This window comes from Euphorbia lathyris, chromosome 8 (assembly GCF_963576675.1).
Source record: "Euphorbia lathyris chromosome 8, ddEupLath1.1, whole genome shotgun sequence".
Lineage (NCBI taxonomy): Eukaryota > Viridiplantae > Streptophyta > Magnoliopsida > Malpighiales > Euphorbiaceae > Euphorbia > Euphorbia lathyris.
Genome location: NC_088917.1, coordinates 3,938,953 through 3,958,823, shown reverse-complemented (window position 1 = coordinate 3,958,823; position 19,871 = coordinate 3,938,953). Strand labels below are relative to the sequence as shown.

General features: G+C 30.6%; 1 protein-coding gene and 5 non-coding genes across 6 annotated transcripts; 5 read left to right on the top strand and 1 right to left on the bottom strand.

Moving 5' to 3' along the window:
- Positions 1 to 426: 426 nt before the first annotated feature.
- TRNAN-GUU (transfer RNA asparagine (anticodon GUU)) lies at positions 427 to 500 on the top strand. The gene has a single exon. It is a non-coding gene; the product is annotated as a tRNA-Asn (tRNA).
- A 121-nt stretch (positions 501 to 621) lies between these two features.
- On the top strand, positions 622 to 695 carry TRNAN-GUU (transfer RNA asparagine (anticodon GUU)). The gene has a single exon. It is a non-coding gene; the product is annotated as a tRNA-Asn (tRNA).
- A 502-nt stretch (positions 696 to 1,197) lies between these two features.
- Positions 1,198 to 1,271, top strand: TRNAN-GUU (transfer RNA asparagine (anticodon GUU)). Its single transcript has one exon. It is a non-coding gene; the product is annotated as a tRNA-Asn (tRNA).
- Positions 1,272 to 1,429: 158 nt separating this feature from the next.
- Positions 1,430 to 1,503, top strand: TRNAN-GUU (transfer RNA asparagine (anticodon GUU)). Its single transcript has one exon. It is a non-coding gene; the product is annotated as a tRNA-Asn (tRNA).
- Positions 1,504 to 2,238: 735 nt separating this feature from the next.
- Positions 2,239 to 2,312, top strand: TRNAN-GUU (transfer RNA asparagine (anticodon GUU)). Its single transcript has one exon. It is a non-coding gene; the product is annotated as a tRNA-Asn (tRNA).
- Positions 2,313 to 7,238: 4,926 nt separating this feature from the next.
- On the bottom strand, positions 7,239 to 18,223 carry LOC136204172 (cytochrome P450 714A1-like). The gene is made up of 5 exons (XM_065995369.1): positions 17,864 to 18,223; positions 13,949 to 14,175; positions 12,259 to 12,382; positions 9,308 to 10,020; positions 7,239 to 7,991 (listed from the first exon to the last, which is right to left on the bottom strand). The coding sequence occupies exons 1-5, from the start codon at positions 18,171 to 18,173 to the stop codon at positions 7,566 to 7,568; spliced, it is 1,800 nt and encodes a 599-aa protein (XP_065851441.1). The 5' UTR covers positions 18,174 to 18,223; the 3' UTR covers positions 7,239 to 7,565.
- Between the last annotated feature and the right edge of the window lie 1,648 nt (positions 18,224 to 19,871).

The window sequence follows — 19,871 nt, the reverse complement described above, 5'->3', positions numbered from 1 at the left end:
CTTGATTCCACGATTGGTTGCTTTCGGCGTCAATCACCGCTTACGTCGCCATGAGGTTGTCCACCCCCCGGTCCGCCCGGGAGATTAGGCCGCGGCACCTCGTCTAACACTTATCAAATTTGACCGATAATGACCTCAAAATAAAAACAAAATTTATTCTACCAAAACAAAATTAAATCACATATATATTTTTAGGTTAATTATAAATATTGTAGTTTCACGTATTTGTAGATGGGTACCTGAAGAATTTTTCGTTACAAAAACATTTTTTATACAATACAATGACGTTTTTAAGCTTAAGAATAAAAAAAAATTATTCTACCTAAACAAAATTAAATCACATATAGTTTTTTAAGTTAATTACAAATAGATACCTTGTAGTTTCACGAATTTTTAGATAATTAACAGTTTATGCATCTATTGATAGCTGGAATAGCTCAGTTGGTTAGAGCGTGTGGCTGTTAACCACAAGGCCGGAGGTTCGACCCCTTCTTCTAGCGATTTATATAAAATTTATTTTACCAAAACTAAATCACATATAGTTTTTTGAGTTAATTATAAATAGATACCCTTTAGTTTCACGAATTTGTAGATAATTAACAGTTTATGCATCTATTGATAGCTGGAATAGCTCAGTTGGTTAGAGTGTGTGGCTGTTAACCACAAGGTCGGAGGTTCAACCCCTCCTTCTAGCGAATTGATAACAAAATTTATTTTACCAAAACAAAATTAAATGCATGTGTTATTTTTCGTTACGACCGTAATATTTTGTGGTTTGCAAAATTTTCATGTTTTATTGACCTTATCAAATTTGATCGATAACGACATCAAAATGAAATTTTTTTTTCTCACAAAAAAACACCATTTAAATAACCTCAAACATAAAATAATGAGACATTTTTAAGCTTAAGAATAAAAACAAAATTTATTCTACCAAAACAAAATTAAATCACATATATATTTTTAGGTTAATTATAAATATTGTAGTTTCACGTATTTGTAGATGGGTACCTGAAGAATTTTTCGTTACAAAAACATTTTTTATACAATACAATGACGTTTTTAAGCTTAAGAATAAAAAAAATTATTCTACCTAAACAAAATTAAATCACATATAGTTTTTTAATTTAATTACAAATAGATACCCTGTAGTTTCACGAATTTTTAGATAATTAACAGTTTATGCATCTATTGACAGCTGGAATAGCTCAGTTGGTTAGAGCGTGTGGCTGTTAACCACAAGGCCGGAGGTTCGATCCCTCCTTCTAGCGATAGATACAAAATTTATTTTACCAAACCAAAATTAAATGTATGTGGTATTTTTCGTTACGGACGTAATATTTTGTGGTTTGCAAAATTTTCATTATAAATAGATACCCTTTAGTTTCACAAATTTGTAGATAATTAACAGTTTATACATCTATTGATAGCTGGAATAGCTCAGTTGGTTAGAGCGTGTGGCTGTTAACCACAAGGTCGGAGGTTCAACCCCTCCTTCTAGCGAATTGATAACAAAATTTATTTTACCAAAACAAAATTAAATGCATATGTTATTTTTCGTTACGACCGTAATATTTTGTGGTTTGCAAAATTTTCATATTTTATTGACCTTATCAAATTTGACCGATAACGACCTCAAAATGAAATTTTTTTTTCTCACAAAAAAACACCATTTAAATAACCTCAAACATAAAATAATGAGACATTTTTAAGCTTAAGAATAAAAACAAAATTTATTCTACCAAAACAAAATTAAATCACATATATATTTTTAGGTTAATTATAAATATTGTAGTTTCACGTATTTGTAGATGGGTACCTGAAGAATTTTTCGTTACAAAAACATTTTTTATACAATACAATGACGTTTTTAAGCTTAAGAATAAAAAAAAAATTATTCTACCTAAACAAAATTAAATCACATATAGTTTTTTAAGTTAATTACAAATAGATACCCTGTAGTTTCACGAATTTTTAGATAATTAACAGTTTATGCATCTATTGATAGCTGGAATAGCTCAGTTGGTTAGAGCGTGTGGCCTTAACCACAAGGCCGGAGGTTCGATCCCTCCTTCTAGCGATAGATACAAAATTTATTTTACCAAACCAAAATTAAATGTATGTGGTATTTTTCGTTACGGACGTAATATTTTGTGGTTTGCAAAATTTTCATTATAAATAGATACCCTTTAGTTTCACAAATTTGTAGATAATTAACAGTTTATGCATCTATTGATAGCTGGAATAGCTCAGTTGGTTAGAGCGTGTGGCTGTTAACCACAAGGTCGGAGGTTCGACCCCTCCTTCTAGCGGTTTTATTTGTAGATGAGCTCATGTGGTATTTTTCCTTACAAACGCAATCTTATAGTTTGTAAAATTTTTATTTTTTATTTACTATATTAAATTTGACCGATAATGACCTAAAAATGAAAATTTTCAAGAATTAAAATTGTTTAGTATCATATTTACTATGAAACCACATTTTTTATTTTTCAAAATCATCTTTTTTGGAGTTTTCTCTCTCTAAACATTAATTTTTCTCTCATAAAAAAAACAACACCTAAATAACTTCAAACATAAAATATGGTGATGTTTTTAAACTTAAGAATATAAAACAAAATTTATTCTACCAAAACAAAACTAAATCACATATAGTTTTTTGGGTTAATTACAAGTATACACCGTAGTTCACGGATTTGTAGATAGGTACCTATGGTATTTTTTCGTTTCAAACGCAATCTTGTGGTTTGAAAAATTTTCATTTTGTATTGACCTTATCAATTTTGACCGATAACAACCTCAAAATGAAAAATTTTAAGAATTAAAGTTGTTTAGTATTATATTTACTATGAAACCACATTTTTTATCTTTCAAAATCATCATTTTTGGAGTTTTCACTCTCTAAACATTAAATTTCTCTCTCATAGAAAAACAACACCTAAATAACCTCAAACCTAAAAATTTGAAGAATTAAAGTTACTTAAAATATTATTAAACTCTTGAAAATTTTCATTTTGATGTCGTTATTAGCCATACTTTGCAATGTCAACAAAAAATGAAATTTTTGCAAACTACATGGTTCATTTTTAACAAAAAATACCACAAGTACCTATCTGCAAATCCATGAAATTACATGGCATCTAATTGTAATTAATCTTAGTTTTTTTTTACTAAAAACGCAACTCTGTGGTTTGTAAAATTTTTATTTTTGTTGACTTTATCAAATTTGGACAGTAGTAACTCAAACCACAAGGCATCTATTTGTAACTAATCCTAGTTTTTTTTTCTTTTAAATTGTAGCATGTAGGGTTGCAATCTCAAACACAATAAATTTATCATTGTCATTGTTGGAGAAGAGTGAATTTAGTCTTTATGTATAAAATAATACGATCACAAATCTAACATTTATCTTAGGGTATAATTTCAAATATCATTAACGAAAAATTCATTTTTTTTATTAACAGTAGTTGTGCAACTATAGTGGATGACTAGAACACTGGAGGTTGGAGGTAGGGGTGTGTATCGGTTCAGTTTAAACCGCATACTGAACCGAACCGATTGAATTTGATTTTTTTTGAAGTTCAGTTTGGTGTCAGTTTGATTTTTAGGTGTTTTTTGGTATTCGGTTCGGTTTGATAAAAAATGTAAAAAAACCGAACCGCACCGAATTACATATATTCTATATTATTACACATATATTTGATTTTACAAGATTAATTTTTTAATATTATTATTGAGATAATAAGCTAATATAAATATATTTTAAAAGTATTTTAATTTTTTTTTTTTGTTGTTGAAGTAAATTTAATGGTGGAATATAATGATTTTTATTTTTTGTTTTTATTTTTTAATTAAATTTGGTTTGTTCGGGTTAAAGCTAAATTGAACCAAATATTTTGGTTCAGTTATATTTCGGTTTTACATACTATTTGGTTGGTGTGAATTATTTTGGTAATTTCGGTATTCTGTTTTTCGGTTCGGTTCGGTTTTGAACCGATACACACCCCTAGTTGGAGGGTAGTTAAAACATGATATTGCACATGAAAAAAAAGACTCATCTTCTATTAATGAGGTTTCAAAGTATACTATCTGCTAAACATTAGACTGTACGGTTTTGTACATTAAAACTACATTCGCCCTCTCCGAAAAACTATATAACTGAACTTACTAGGACCATATTCTAACTTGATGTAAATTATGGAAAATCCAACATTCTCCCACTTGGTCCATGTAAAATTATATATACGGTTTAATAACAAACATAAGGCGCGCATTAAAATAAATCCATTATCTTACTGGTCACAACATAAAGTCATTGTTTAAGCAATAAGACTAATAAGGATCATAGCGGTTCTATATCAGTTTATCGGCATAGTCTCTTCCATGTATCACAATATAAATCTTATACTCAAAATGAATTATAATAAGGTTTTCATGATGGTCCAACAATAATGTCTTTGTTAGAGACTATAATTCTCATAATGCATTCATGTATATATATACTATTCATAAGAAACATGATTCATAAAAATTTATATCAGAAACAATATGTAAATGAGCTCAGAGTGTCAAATACATTATAACATAAGATATAATTATAACATCATTAGTGATATCCGATAATCCCCATTCTTTCAACATGTTCCCTAAATACCTTAGGGGATAATCCTTTTATCAACGGATCCGCAACCATAACATTTGTGCTAATATGTTCTATTGACACTCTTTGTTTCTGAACTTCTTCTTTAACAACAAGGTATTTAATTTCATATGTTTAGCACCTTGAGAATACTTGTCGTTTTTAAAAAAGAAGACTGCTGCAGAATTATCACATTAAATTTTCAGCGGCTTGGCAATACTATCGACAATTCCAAGTCCTGAAATAAAGTTCTGCAATCATAATCCATGAATCGTGGCCTCAAAGCATGCCACGAAGAATCCTTTTAATATATGCTTTCTGAGACAATCCCAATAATCTTTGTGATCTGTCACGAAATATTTCTATTCCAATCACATAGGATGCCTCACCCATATCTTTCATTTCAAAGCTTTTAGAGAGAAATTCTTTGGTTTGACATAATAAACCAAGATCGTTAATTGCAAGTAAGATATTATCAACATACAGAACTAGAATTATAAACTTACTCACACTGATCTTCAGATATATACATCGATCAACAATGTTTTCCTTAAATCCAAAAGATGTGATGGTATCATTGAACTTAAGATACCATTGTCGGGAAGCTTATTTTAGTCCATATATTGACTTTTTAAGTTTACACACCATATTTTCCTTTCCTTCAACCACAGATCCTTCTGGTTGAACCATATAGTTCATATGAAATGGACCATACTCGAGAGGTAAGGAATTAAGAACAAACATTACTAGGAAATTTTCATTCACTTGCATTTCCATAAACTTTAGTTTTGTAGCAGTATTAGACATTTCAATAATATCTTGATGCATGGTACATGAACCATCAAACTTAATGGTGGTTGAAGTACCATTAGCGTCCCAACAAGAGACTTATCAGCAGACTCAGACTGGGAACATTCTTCCACAAATTTCATAAATTCCTTAGCACTTTCGGTTTTATTTATTGTGGACTTGATGTTGTTTGCTACTGTCATTCGCATAAACATTAAGCTTAGTTTGTTAGATTTTTCCCATGCTTTATAGGCAGATCTCTGCTCGGCACTACTAGTAGCGGTAAGTGCATTAGGTGCATCAATTAAGAGTGCCAAATCAAGATCTAAAACACCAAGGTGAAACTAGATATGTTCACACCATTCAGAGAAATTAGGCCATTGAATTTAGTTACAGATGTTGCTTGCGAATGAAGAGAGACATGAACAGATGCTTGCAAATATATAAATTCACCCATCCATTAACGCCTTGAGTAAAATTTAATTTCAATAATAAAGATTCAGAATATCAAGCGATAATTATATGTACATTGAAATTCTCCTTTGGGTAAAATATCAATATACAATAATGAAACAAAACATAATTGATGCTTAATTTAATTACACGTAATTTGTAATTAATATACTCCATTTAGATATATTTGTTATTTTTGGATATACTAAACATGTCTAACCAAGTGTATCAATTTACCACATAATGTCTATAAATTATAAAATAACTAATCAACTTTTGGGTGATCCATAATATTTATATGCCTTATGTTTGTTATTAAACCGTATATATAATTTTACATGGACCAAGTGGGAGAATGTTGGATTTTCCATAATTTACATCAAGTTAGAATATGGTTCTAGTATATTATATACTTAATGTTTGATAAAATAAAACAATAAATCCTATTGGTCAGTTCACGAAAGGGTACGATCAATCATATTGATTGATTAATGAAAATGTACGTTGAATCCTATTGGTTCATTAATGAAAAGATATCTTATGGATGAAGAGATACCTTGATGGAAGGTATATTTTATAGAACATAAATCAGAATTGGTCCTCTCTCTAACTTATCTAAAAGTCATTTTCTCTCCATCTAGAAAATCTGTAAAGTCTAAAGGGTTAAGTGAGAGAAACACAATTCTTGTGATTCCAAAAGAACTCAGATTATAATCATCATGGATCCAGGTACGCTCTTCTGACTGTTATTAAGTGTTTGTGAAAATCATCTTATTCAAACATCTGGGCAATTATGCTTGTCTAATATTATGATGAAATTTAAGATTTCTAGCATGTGGTCTAAGAAACAATTATCATTTTTTAGTGTTTTTATATCAAATATAATCTCATGATCTCAAAAATGTAAAGGCACATGTTGTTTTGGTGAACGGTGAAAGTTAGTACTGCTGACCGAAACGACATGTGGCTGCTACCTAGATGACATATGTCGCTTCGGTCAGCTAGGTGGCAACCACATGTCATTTAGGTGGTAGTCACATATTGTTTCAGTCGGTGCCAGAAAAGTGACATGACTGTCACATCAACAGTAGTTAACTTCCACCGTTTATTGAAACGACATGTGGCCGCCACCTAGCTAACATGTGCCATTTCAGCCAGCTAGGTGGCAGTCACGTGTTATTTTGGTGGAAGCCACATGTTTCAGCAATTGCTGGAAGTTGATTACTGCCGATGTGGCAGTCATGTTATTTTTAAACCACAAGGACTGTCTTTACAAATTGGTCAAACCACAAAGTTAATTTTTATATCTTATCAAAAATAAAACAAAAAATCTTGTGATTACATATTAAGAGTCCGATTTTTATATTTAGCTTATGATCCCAAAAGTGTTTCAGATGGGTTTGGCTGAAAGCTATTTCAAAAGGATAATCAACTAACATCACTAATTATCAACAACAAACACCTAACATCTAACAAACAACAACAATTGAATCGGACAAGCTCTAAATCAGCTAATATCTACAAACTATCAATCAAACAACAACAGCTGAACCGAACGAACAACAATATATATAAGATGTTCGGTTAGAATTGAAAAAAAAACAATTATTGGCTCGAGTGCCAGCTAAAAACTACAAACTATCAATAACGAACAACTAACAACAATAGCTGAATCGAACAAGCTCTAAATCTTCCGAATTATGATTTGAACGCCATGTTCCGGCTCAACAATCATCTTAAAAGTAGGTGAATGTTGATAATTAGGAGATAAAGAGAAGGTGAAATTGGAAACAATAAGTGAAAGAATAATCTTCAATTGGATCATTGCAAAGTTTTTCCCAATGCAAATTCTACTTCCAACTCCAAATGGAACATAAGCTTGGCTATGTTTGCAAGCTTTTGAAACTCCTTCACTAAACCTTTGTGGTTTAAACTCATTAGCATCTTCTCCCCATATGTTTGTATCTCTATGCAATGTTGGAATTAATGTCCAAATGCATACTCCTTTTGGTACTTTTATGGGTCCTATTTCAACTTCTTCAAGTGCTTCTCTTGATATGAATGCTCCGGGTGGGTATAGTCTCAATGCCTCTTGAATTACCATTGTTACCTATAAAAACGTATCAATACAATCAAAATATCGATTTTAATAGCAAAAACACATTGAAAATATAACGTGACTTCAACATTAGCAGTAGCAACTTTCACCGCTGACTGAAACAACATATGGATGCCATCTAGGTAACATATGTCGCTTCAATTAGCTAGGTGGAAGCCATGTGTCATCTAGGTGACAACCACATATCGTTATGGTAATCTGAATCCTTCTTGAATTACCACTATTGCCTATAAGAAAATCAAGTTTAAGATCGATGAAAACATGCATGTATTGATAAGTTAAGAAGGTATATGTCGGGCTGATTGTTTACGGGTCTCAAATCACTTTGTCTATTTAAAATGTTGGCATTTATCTTCTGATCTATTATTTAGTGATATTGTCTCCTGACCAATAGTGAATACATGACTACTCTGTTGGAGGGCCAATTTTATAACTACGTATATAAAATTGTTTTTTTACACGATATAAACTTTAACTATACCTTTTCGTTTATTTTTTTCAATCTCGTTTTATACCTTTCTTAATCAAATTTGTCTCAGTAGATACATTTGGGGGCATCTTGCACCCCCAACCCCTAATATGCTGGTGACAAGAGTGGTGCCGCAGGCTGGAGGGGCCGAGACCTCTCCTGGCCCCCTTGTCTACTGATCTTTACCCCTTAACTTATTATTTAGTTACATTTGTCCATTGATCTATCAAAATTGATGAAATTTCAACGAGTGTGAATGGTAGGTTAACAAATTTTTTTTTTAAAAAAAAAATTTAACCTCTATGAAAATTTAACAAAACTATCGTAATTTTTAAAAAAATTGTTAATTTGTTATCCATATTGGTTGAGATGTCGCCGATTTTGATAGATTATTAGCCAAATATTACCAAATAATGGTAAAGACCATCACTTTAAATAAATCATGGGACAAATACTACTAAATAATAGATTAGATTGCATATACCAAAATTTTGTATAGATGATTAATAATGCTTTAAGTATTTATATATATATATATATATATAAAGGTTAAGATGTAATATTAAAGTTATATATTTTTATTTTTTAAAATTATAACATAAATATATTTAATAATTAATACTATAATATACCATTTCTATTTTTATAAATTTCAAGTTTGATTAAGAAATAGGCATGGCAATATGTCAAATTCTTCTATCTAAATCTTATTCAATGAACACAAACTTAAGCATGCTGAACGAATATCTGAACTCGTAAACAAGTCTATAGTCGAGACAAACGCGAACGCAATCACACATAAAAATAAATAAAAAACACATAAAATTAAATTACTTACCACATTCAAGTTGGACAATGAAGTTGCATCAAACCCATGATTGCAAAATTGAGTAACTTCCTCTCTAATACTTGATTGCCACTTTGGATACAAAGCAAGAAGCATAAGGCACCAAGAAGCAGCAATAGCAGTTGATTCATGGCCAGCAAAGTATATATTCTTGCAATTGTCAACTATAAATTGCTTCGTTGACGAAGATTTTGTGTCGTTGTTGTTAACTAGTGTTGCCTCGAGCAACTGTTGCATAAAATCCTTGCTTTTGCACTCACTTTCATGTACTTTCACATCGTTTTTGCACTCACTTTCACACACTTTCACATCGTTTTTGCACTCACTTTCACACACTTTCACATTGCTTTTGCACTCACTTTCAGGTACTTTCACACTGTTTTTGCACTCACTTTCAGGTACTTTCACGTTGTTTTTGCACTCACTTTCACCCACTTTCACTTTGTTTTTGCACTCACTTTCATGTACTTTCACGTTATTTTTACACTCACTTTCACGTACTTTCACTGTCTCCCAGATAAGGGATTCAATCTCTCTTTCTAGGTTGCTAATTTCTCTAATGCTTTTGTTTGTAGTGTAGAAGTTTGTAAATCCAAAGAGAGGGGTTTGGTTTGTGAGAAGTTGTTGGAGAGTTCTAAGTTTGGAGAAGATTTGTTTTCCTTTGGAGTATGAGCTCCCAAAGCAAGCTCTTGCAATTACGTTAGCTGAAATAGATGACAAGTTATCGTGTTATAATCGTATTATGTAATATATATGTTTTATATGGAATTAAGGGTCAATTTGGCCGCTGAAGTTAATAGATAGATTCGGTTTAGCATATATCAAAGTTTAGATATCAATTCAGCAATGAAGTCGGTAATATTTGACAAATTAGGTCAAATTTGATAAAATTTTAGGTATTGAAATTATTGTATTTGGGCTAATTTGTCAAATCTTGCTAACTTCAGGGCTGAATTAATAGCTAAACTTCGATTTGAGCTAAACTAAACTTGTCTACTAACTTCAAAGACCAAATTGACCCTTAATTTGTTTTATATGATTATATATAGGATTGCAAACGAGACAGGGTAGAGACAGAGAATGGTTTCTCCATCACTGCCCCCGACTATTTCAGAGAATCCTTATGCACGTCCTCGTATATGAATCGAGAAAAATATTTCTCCATCTCTACATGTCGAAGTCGCGACGGGGATGGGATTCCGGATTTTATTTTTTATTTTTTTAATATTAAATAAAAATTAAGTTTACATAAAATAAAACATCAAATTTTAGAACTATAATCAATCAAAATTTCAAACAAATGTATATAATATGTATAATTTTGTTTAATTAGTATTATAATTATATTTATTAAGTATAAATAATTAATATTATTACTTAGATAATATAGTATAATTTTATTAATAATTGGGATAAGAGTTAAATGTGACTCAACGTTTTTGGCGAAGTGCAGATTTGACCTGAACATACAAAATAGTCCAAATTTAACCTAATGCTTCTTTTTAGATTTACGTTACCGAAAATTTGAAAAAGAATGGTTTGACTGTTATTTAACAGTCACATCGGACTTTGTAAATATCAATTGTGTCTAAGATATTTAACAGTCAATCCAACCTTTTCAAATTTTCGGTAATATATAGCTAAAATTGATCTTACTTAGAAACATTATAGTTAAATTTGCACCATTTCATAAGTTAGGACTAAATCAGCACTTCTTCAAAACGTTAGAATCAAATTTCATCCTTATTCCTTAATATATTATTTATAGAAAAGGGATCGATATATCTAGTCTTGGCCTTTCTTTTCTCTTATATATTTTTCCTAATTGTTTTATGTTTGCATCAGAGACAGTGAAAGGAAAAGGAAATTGTTCAATTCAGCTGGATTGTTCTTCTGAGATGAGATTTGAAATAATTTTGTTGAAGTAGCTTTAAAGACATTATGGAGATTGACTATGCCTTCAATTATATATCATGTTATGTACAAACAAGTTGAATTCTTTTGTTATTGTAAAAAAGAACAAGAACCGATATATTTCGATTTATAGCTATGTATTTTTTTTTCTCAAATTTGTTAAAAAGAAAAATTGGTTTATATTTTATTGAACTTATTATATACATGTTTGAATTATTGAATTTGTTTTTTTATTGTACTAAATATTTAAATAATTTTTAGTGTCAATATATTCGTGAAATAACGATCAGATTCATTTCTAATGACGGTAACATACGGAAATAACGATAATCTATTCACTCATTAAAATTTAATAATGACGGTGAAGAACATAAAAAACGACCATTTATTCACTCATTAAAATGTCATAAAAACGACGATGAATTATGTAAATAATGTCCGTTTATTCACTCATTAAAGAATCTTAATAACGACAGTGAAATTAATTAATAATGACGGTCATTACTATCCTAAATATTGAGTAGCAACGGCGGGCTACCTACGGTTCATTGTTTAGTTTTAATGACGGTATGCGATATACCATCGTTAATACCTTTAACCTCGAAGGTTTTAACGAGGGTGGACGACGGTATATACGGTCGTTGTAAGTTAATAACGACGGTATTTATATAATTAACGACGGGATTAACTCTCGTTATAGATCGAATTTCTTGTAGTGATAATTACATGAGTATGATAAAATCGAGAGGATCAAATCCCCGTGGGGAGGGGAGGGCATTCCCCATCTCCGTCCCCGTTGTAATTTTGGGAACAAAAAATTCTCCATCCACGTCCCATGGGAAATTGTTTCGGGGATTCTCCGTCTTCGTCGGAACAGATCCCTATTGAGGACGAGGAATCCCTCTCCGATTCATAAGCCTAATTATATATAATATAAATGTAATAAAAATAATAATCATGTTAAATAGATCGTTTTATACATGTTATTCTATAAACGTGTTGTTGTGTCAAAAATTAACCGCACTAACCTGAAAGGCTTCTTAAATCCTCATCAACACTTATTTCTGCTTCATTTCCACCTTTTGTTTCAATGGTTTCCTTCCATTTTCTCAACAATGGTTGTGCTGATTCAACCATTAAATCAACCATACCCTGAAAATAAAACATATCAATTAAGGTTAGATTGAGTCGGAAGCGGAGACAGAGAGTGCACGTGGTCGTTGCACCCCCTGCCCGTCGGATATTGCCTGAGACGGATATAAATTACATTAATAAGAGTAAAGTGGAAAAATAAACTATCCGGCAAAGATGTTAGTGTAGTTTAAAAAATTAGGGTTAAGGTATAAAATTATATCAATCAAATTATTCAAATGAAAATTAATAAGAGTAAAGTGGAAAAATAAACTATCCGACAAAGATGTTAGTGTAGTTTAAAAAATTAGGGTTAAGGTATAAAAATACTCCTAACGTTTTGGATCTGGAGCAATTTTACCTCTAACGTCTAAAATGGTGCAATTTTACCTTTAAAGTTGGAAGCCAATAGCAATTTTACCCCTAACGTTGATAAATTGGGTCAATTTGAGAAATAATTCATCAAACTGTTTTCTCGGTCATGAATCTTGTCATCTACACTTCACACGTGCGTCATTTTATCAGTAACAAATCACAAACATATGTTGGGATGTGAAAAAAATAAATAAAATAAAAAATATATAATGTATTAAAAAAGTTCACCGAACTTATAAATATTAATCTCCAGTTCTATTATCAAATTATAAAAAACATGAAATCCTTTTTTAGAACGAATTGATATGTAATTGGTGTAGAATAAGAAATAAAAATATCTGCGTTTTATAATAGTGTTTGAAATTGATCCAAATTATAACGTTAGGGGTAAAATTGCTCTTGGCTACTAACATTAGGGGGTAAACTTGCTCCTGACCCAAAACGTTAGGGATATTTTTACACCTTAATCCAAAAAATTACAATATTTTATACGTGAAGGCAAAAATCTGCTATCTTTCAATAACTATATAGTTAAATTTGTAATTTATCCCAAATAATAATAATAATAATAAAACTCAAATTCCTTACTAACGATTCTCGCAAAGACGTCCATCTTTATAAATGAAGAAAACCTCAGATCCTATTTGTAAATAATAATAAAAAAAAGAATAAGGTCCAAATTTTAACTCCGAACATACTAAATGTTATAATTTTACTCCTAACATTTCCAAACAATATCAACTTCACCTCTATTCAACGCAAAATTTAAACAAACTTATTTACTGTTATTTGACTCGTTATTTAACTGTCACATCTAGCATTCCAAACATCAATTATGTCTAAAATATTTATTCTATTATTACCACAGTTGGAAACAACCTGTCAAAATATCAATATTTAAATATGTCACATACATGTTGATCACAAAAAAAAAAAAACTGTCTAAATTGTGTACTACGTTACTAAAACATGAATACAAAAATTGCTCCAGTTTATCAAGAAACTTATTTCGAATATCTGATAAGACAGTCGAATAACTGTCAAATCAAGTTATTCAAATTTTCTATTAAGTATGAGTAAAATTGATCTTATTAACGTAAAAGTTGCATTATTTTATTTTATACATGAAAAGTAAATCTACATTTCTTCGAAAACGACAGGGTAAATTTGGACCTTATCCCGTTAAAAAATGAAAAAAAAGGGTTTGCTTACCTTGACCTTGTCTTGAAAGAATTGAGGAGCAATAAGTTTGCGTTGTTGGGCCCAAGAATGTCCATTGGACCTTAAGATGCCATTGCCAAGTATAGGCCCAAATCTTTTGCTAATGTAAGTGGGCTTTCCTAGGCCCAAACTCATACATTGATTCATTTCTTTCACTAGCTCTGCCTCATTTACATATAAATGTTGCCTAAACCCAGTTGAATATGTGTATATGGGTCCTGCAAAAAATAATATTAAAACGTCATCTTCAAACGTAATTCTACCTATCGTTCCTTTACATTTTATCGGCAACAGTTTAGAAATGATAAATTTACAAATGACCGATTACACAACACGAAAACGATATGTTATTATGTTATTTGATCGGCAACAGTTTAGAAATGATAAATTTACAAATGATCGTTCCTTTACATTTTATCGGCAGCAGTATAAGAATGGTAAATTTATACACGACACAAAAGCAACACATTATTATAGTGTTTGAATTTGGTTTAGTAGGTAACAGATCATTTTTGGATTGACACAAAATTGATACGTCAAGTTTTGAGTTGGATTATGGTTGACCTACTAACTTGAAAATGTCACAAAATAATATGAATATTTAAAATTAGGGTAAATTTCAAATAAAACCCATGTGGTTTTAGTAATTTTCAGATAAAAGACTGTGATTTACTTTTTGTCGAAATGGGGATTGAGGTTTTCAACTTCAGCAAAATAAGGACTTTTTCGATTGATACTATTAAAATCACCATTGACGACTTCAAAAATTACATATTTTAAGAACTACTAATATTCTAAACAACTTTAATTCTTCAACTTTTTTATTTTGAGATTATTTAGATGATGTTTGGTAAAGAGAGAAAGTTAATGTTTAGAAAGAGAAAGTTTCAAAAAAAGATGATTTTCGAAAATCGAAAATGTAGTTCCATAAAAAATATGAAATTGAACAACTTTAATTCTTGAAAATTTTCATTTTCAGGTCGTTAAAGATGGTTTTAATAGGATCAATCCAAATGTAAAGCCATAATCATCGTTTTGACAAAAAGTAAACCACAGTCATTTATCTGAAAATTAGTGAAACCACAGGAGTATTATTTAAAATTTATCCTTATAAAAATTATTATCATATTTTACTGCAGTAAAATTACAATTATTTAAGAAAAAAACATATTTACTAGAATTTTTTTAGGCAGAATGGAAAAATAAAGGGTTAAGGTGTAAAAATACATCTAACGTTTTGGTTCAAGAGCAATTTTATCCTTAACGTTTAAAATGATGCATTTTTACTCCTAACGTTTGTAGCCAAGAGCAATTTTATCCATAATGTTGATAATTTGGATCAATTTCATGCACTATTATAAAACACAGATATTTTTGCTCCTTATTTTGCACTAATTGCATATCAATTCGTTCTAAATAAATGATTTCATGTTTTTTTTTTGTAATTTTATACTAGAATTACAGATTAATATTTATAAATTTGTGAATTTTTTGAATTTTTTTTTGTTTAATTCGTACAAAAGATATTTTTTTATTTTTTTTATTTGTTTTCATATCCCAACATATGTTTGCAATGTGTTATTGATAAAATGATGCACGTATGAAGTGTAGATGACAAGATTCATGATCGAGAAGACAGTTTGATAAATTATTTCTCAAATTGATCTAAATTATCAATGTTAGGGGTAAAATTGCTCTTGACTATAAACGTTAAGGATAAAATTGCACCATTATAGATGTTGTGGGTAAAATTGCTCCTGACTCAAAATCTTAGGGGTATTTTTGCACTTTAACCAAAAATAAAACAAAGCCATTTTAATAATTCTAATTTAATTATATTTTGAAAGAAACATTGAGTTCCATCAATAATTTAATAAGACTACACCTTGTTGCCTAGAGAGGGTCCATACAACATTAATAAAATATTTATTACTAAAAGATCTCACTAGATTTTTTCAATTTTAATTTTAAAAATTCTAGTTTTATTTATTATTATTATTATTATTATTATAAAAAATATTAATTGTTAGTTGAATAAAAATATATAGTGGAAAACTATGGCTAATTAAATAATTATCTCTAAACACCCCACTAGTTCTAATTATATCATTAGTTTGATATATTATATAGTATGCTTTTCATTGATGAGTGTGTTCAACATCATTAATATAGACTTAATCACACATGGAGATTTTAGATAAGATTGAAATTTTGAGATTCCTTTATGGAAATATCATGAAGATAAGGATATTTTAGTGGGATAAGGTAATAAGGATATTTTAGTGGGATAAGGTAAAAAATAGATCTAAGATTGTTTGCTGGAGTATCAATATAAATTTAACGTTTAAAAAAAATATTAATTTAAGTCTTTGATAATGGAACGCAGTACGTTATTTATATTATTTCGTTAAGTTCTGATTTCTCTATCCATGTACAGTTGGCAGAACTTAACAGTGTAATATGAATGACGTGTCACGCTCCGTCATCGATGTTTAAATTTATACTATTTTGTAAACTTTAAGTCTATATTGATGATATTTTATACGTGAAGCTTAAATTGATACTCACTCAAAAATCTTAAGCCTATTTTGGTACTTTATCCCTATTTTATTTGAGGGATAAGATACAAAAACACCTCTAACGTTTACAACCAAGGAAAATTTTACTCATAACATTTAAAATGATGCAATTTTACCTCTAATATTGGCAGTGAAGAGCAATTTTACTCCTAATATTGACAAGTTTGGTCAATTTAAAAAAAAATATTATAAACACAAATATTTTGTTCCTTATTCTGCACTAATTATATATCAGTTTTTTTGAATTAAATTATATATCAATTTGTTCTAAAAAAAAATCATATATATCAAGTTTGTTTCGATCATTTTTTTAATAATAATATTTTTATAAATGGTGAAATGTAAAATAACGTACTTTTATGTAAACTTTAAATTTGTAGATTTCAAAACTATATAGTTTTTATAGAGAACTTTTACTATGAATCGAGTGTAATACACCCGCCGAATCAAAAGAGCGATGAACACCAATTCATGAGAGCTAATTGGTGTTAAGAAATAAACATTATACAAGTGGCATTATTTGATTGGATGGATTGCACTGAAAATATAGTAGAATTTTCCAGTTTTATGTAAAAATCAACATAATTAACGAGTTGTTCACGAGCGAAGTTCATGAATAGAATTAATGAAAAACTTGTGAATAAGCTCGAGAACCACTCATGAATGAACTCGAGCTCGATCTCATCAATTTTCTAACAACCGAACATGAGCAATTCAAATCTCGACTCAACTCGATTACAACAACAACCGAACCAATTTTGACACGATCTAGAGATGATAAAGAAATTTCAAATCAATTGTTCGAAAACGAAGTTCATAACTAGAATTAACGAGCGGCTCATGAGAAACGAAAACGAAGTTCATAACTAGAATTAACAAGCTGCTCGCGAAAAAATCTTCGTGAACAAGCTTGCGATGTAAGCTTGAGCTTATCAATTTCCTAACGAACCAAGCATGAGCATGCCCAAACTCGTCTCAGCTCGATTACAGCACAAGCTACAACAACAACAACAGACTGAACCAAACCGGACACGATATGGAGACGTTAAAGAAATTTCAAATCAACATAATTAATGAATTATTCGGAATGTATAGAATTGATGAGCTGCTTGCGAGAAAAGCTCTTTAGCAGCTCGGGAACATGATGTTAAGCTCGAACTCGAACTTGTCAATTTTCTAACGAACCGAGCAGAAATATACCAAAGCTCATCTCAGCTCGATTATACCACTAGCCAGCTACCAAAAACAACAAACTGACCGAACCGAACCGAACACGATCTAAATCTATTTAGAAAAGATGGAATTAAGAAAACCAAAAACGACATACCGTATTGTTTTCGCCATTGTTGAAAGTAAGGAAAGATAGAGGAAGTATAATCATGAGCAACAATATCATCACCATCACCATGGAAAGAAGAAGAACTGAACTTAGCTCTGAAATTCATCTGAATTTTCTGCATTTCAGAGAGATTTCCATAGAAAAATGAAGGAGAAGGTCCTTTTATACCTTGGATTTTAAGCTTTTCTTTCACTTTTCTTGATCTCACCACTATTGAAATATACAGATGAAATATCACTGCTAAAATTGCAGAAAAAATCACAGTTGAAACAGTCATTTTACACAGAGAAATCTCCATTTTTACACCTTTCTGGAGCTTCTTCTTCTTCTGATAATTGAATATTATTTGGTACATATTTTAATGGTATTTATAGGCCTAATACATTGAGTTGTGCAACTGTAACTCAATCCTGAATTTTAAAACGTTACAATTAACCCATCAATTTACTTACTTGGAATCAGTGGCGAATACAGGATTGCTCGGTTGGGGCCCATTTTACACGTATTGTGTAAAAAAAATTATTTTTGATAAATCAGTGTCTAATAGAAAAAATACGGATTTAGAGAAAGCCTACTAGGTAAAAAAAAATTAGAAATTTGGATTTACTGAGGGCCTAACAGGCTAAAAAAATTAGAAATTTGGACTTAAAGAGGACCTAAAAGGCATTAAAAAAATGAAATTTTGGATTCAGAAAGGACTTAACGGGACCTGGACCAATTTTGGCTACTAATATAGCACTCGAGCTAAATTTCTTGGAAACATGGGGGCCAGAATCACCGCAACCTTAAATTTTATGGAGACATGGGGGCTGAAACTATTCCGGTGGCCGGAGGGACCCGTGCCCCCTGTCTCCACCCCTGTTTGGAACAAATACCGCTTGAAATGTCATGTGGCAGCACATGATTAGCAGTGTAGGTTAGTTGTGACTTCTTGAAGTTCTAATCACGTGTTGCCACATGGCATGTGAGGAGTTATTTATTTCAAATAAATACGTTTTGAAGTTCAGGGACAGTTGCAGTTTTTTTTATAACTTCGCCATATATTTATAACAGCCAATTTGAGAGGGGAGTATAATATTAATATTGATAATGAAATGTCACAGTATTTGGCAATATAATTAGGTAAGTTGACAACTCATAATTCATTCTATTTGGGATGGTGGGATCAATAAGTGGGGATTGCTTTTATATATATATATATATATATATATATATATATATATATATATATATATATATGATGTTTTTATATATTTTTATATAGAGTCGAATATTGTTTTTAATAAAACGAAAAACCTCAGTCATCTCTCTGTAGCAAGAGAAACCTCGGTCACTGTTTGGAAAAAAAAATTCAAATACCAGTTCGATAAAACGTGAAAGCACCTGAGTTTTTTTTTAGATTTTACGCTATTTTTTTTACAACAAAGAGCACTTTGTTAGAAAAAAAAAACAATAGTACTTATACACAACACTCTTTAACCAACTAGGAAGAATGAAAGGGGTAAGAAGATTAGTATTGAAACGAGTATTAGCATTCTTGTCTTTGTTTACATAGCCTTACTAATGTAGATTGGGCAGGCAACCTCGATGATAGAAAATCTACTATTGGTTACGTTATATGCCTTGGGCGGAATTTGATATATTGAAATTCTAAGAAACAACGATCAGTGGCCAGGTCCTCCACTAGAGCTGAGTATCGGGCATTAGCCAATGGTATGTTTGGAATTGGTTGGTTGTAGATTCTACTTAGCGAGATTAGTATTTCTTGTACTTGACCGCCTAGGCTATTGTGTGATAACTTGTCTATCACTTATGTCACTATGAAACACATCTTTTATCATCATAACAAACACATTGAGGTTGCTTTTGTCTTCGTAAGGGATCGTATATCGTCTTTTACATGTGCATTTATATATAGGGATGTAAACGGGGCGGGGTAGGGCGGGGATTGGAGTTCACATCCCCATTCCTCGATTAAACGGGGAATCCCCATACC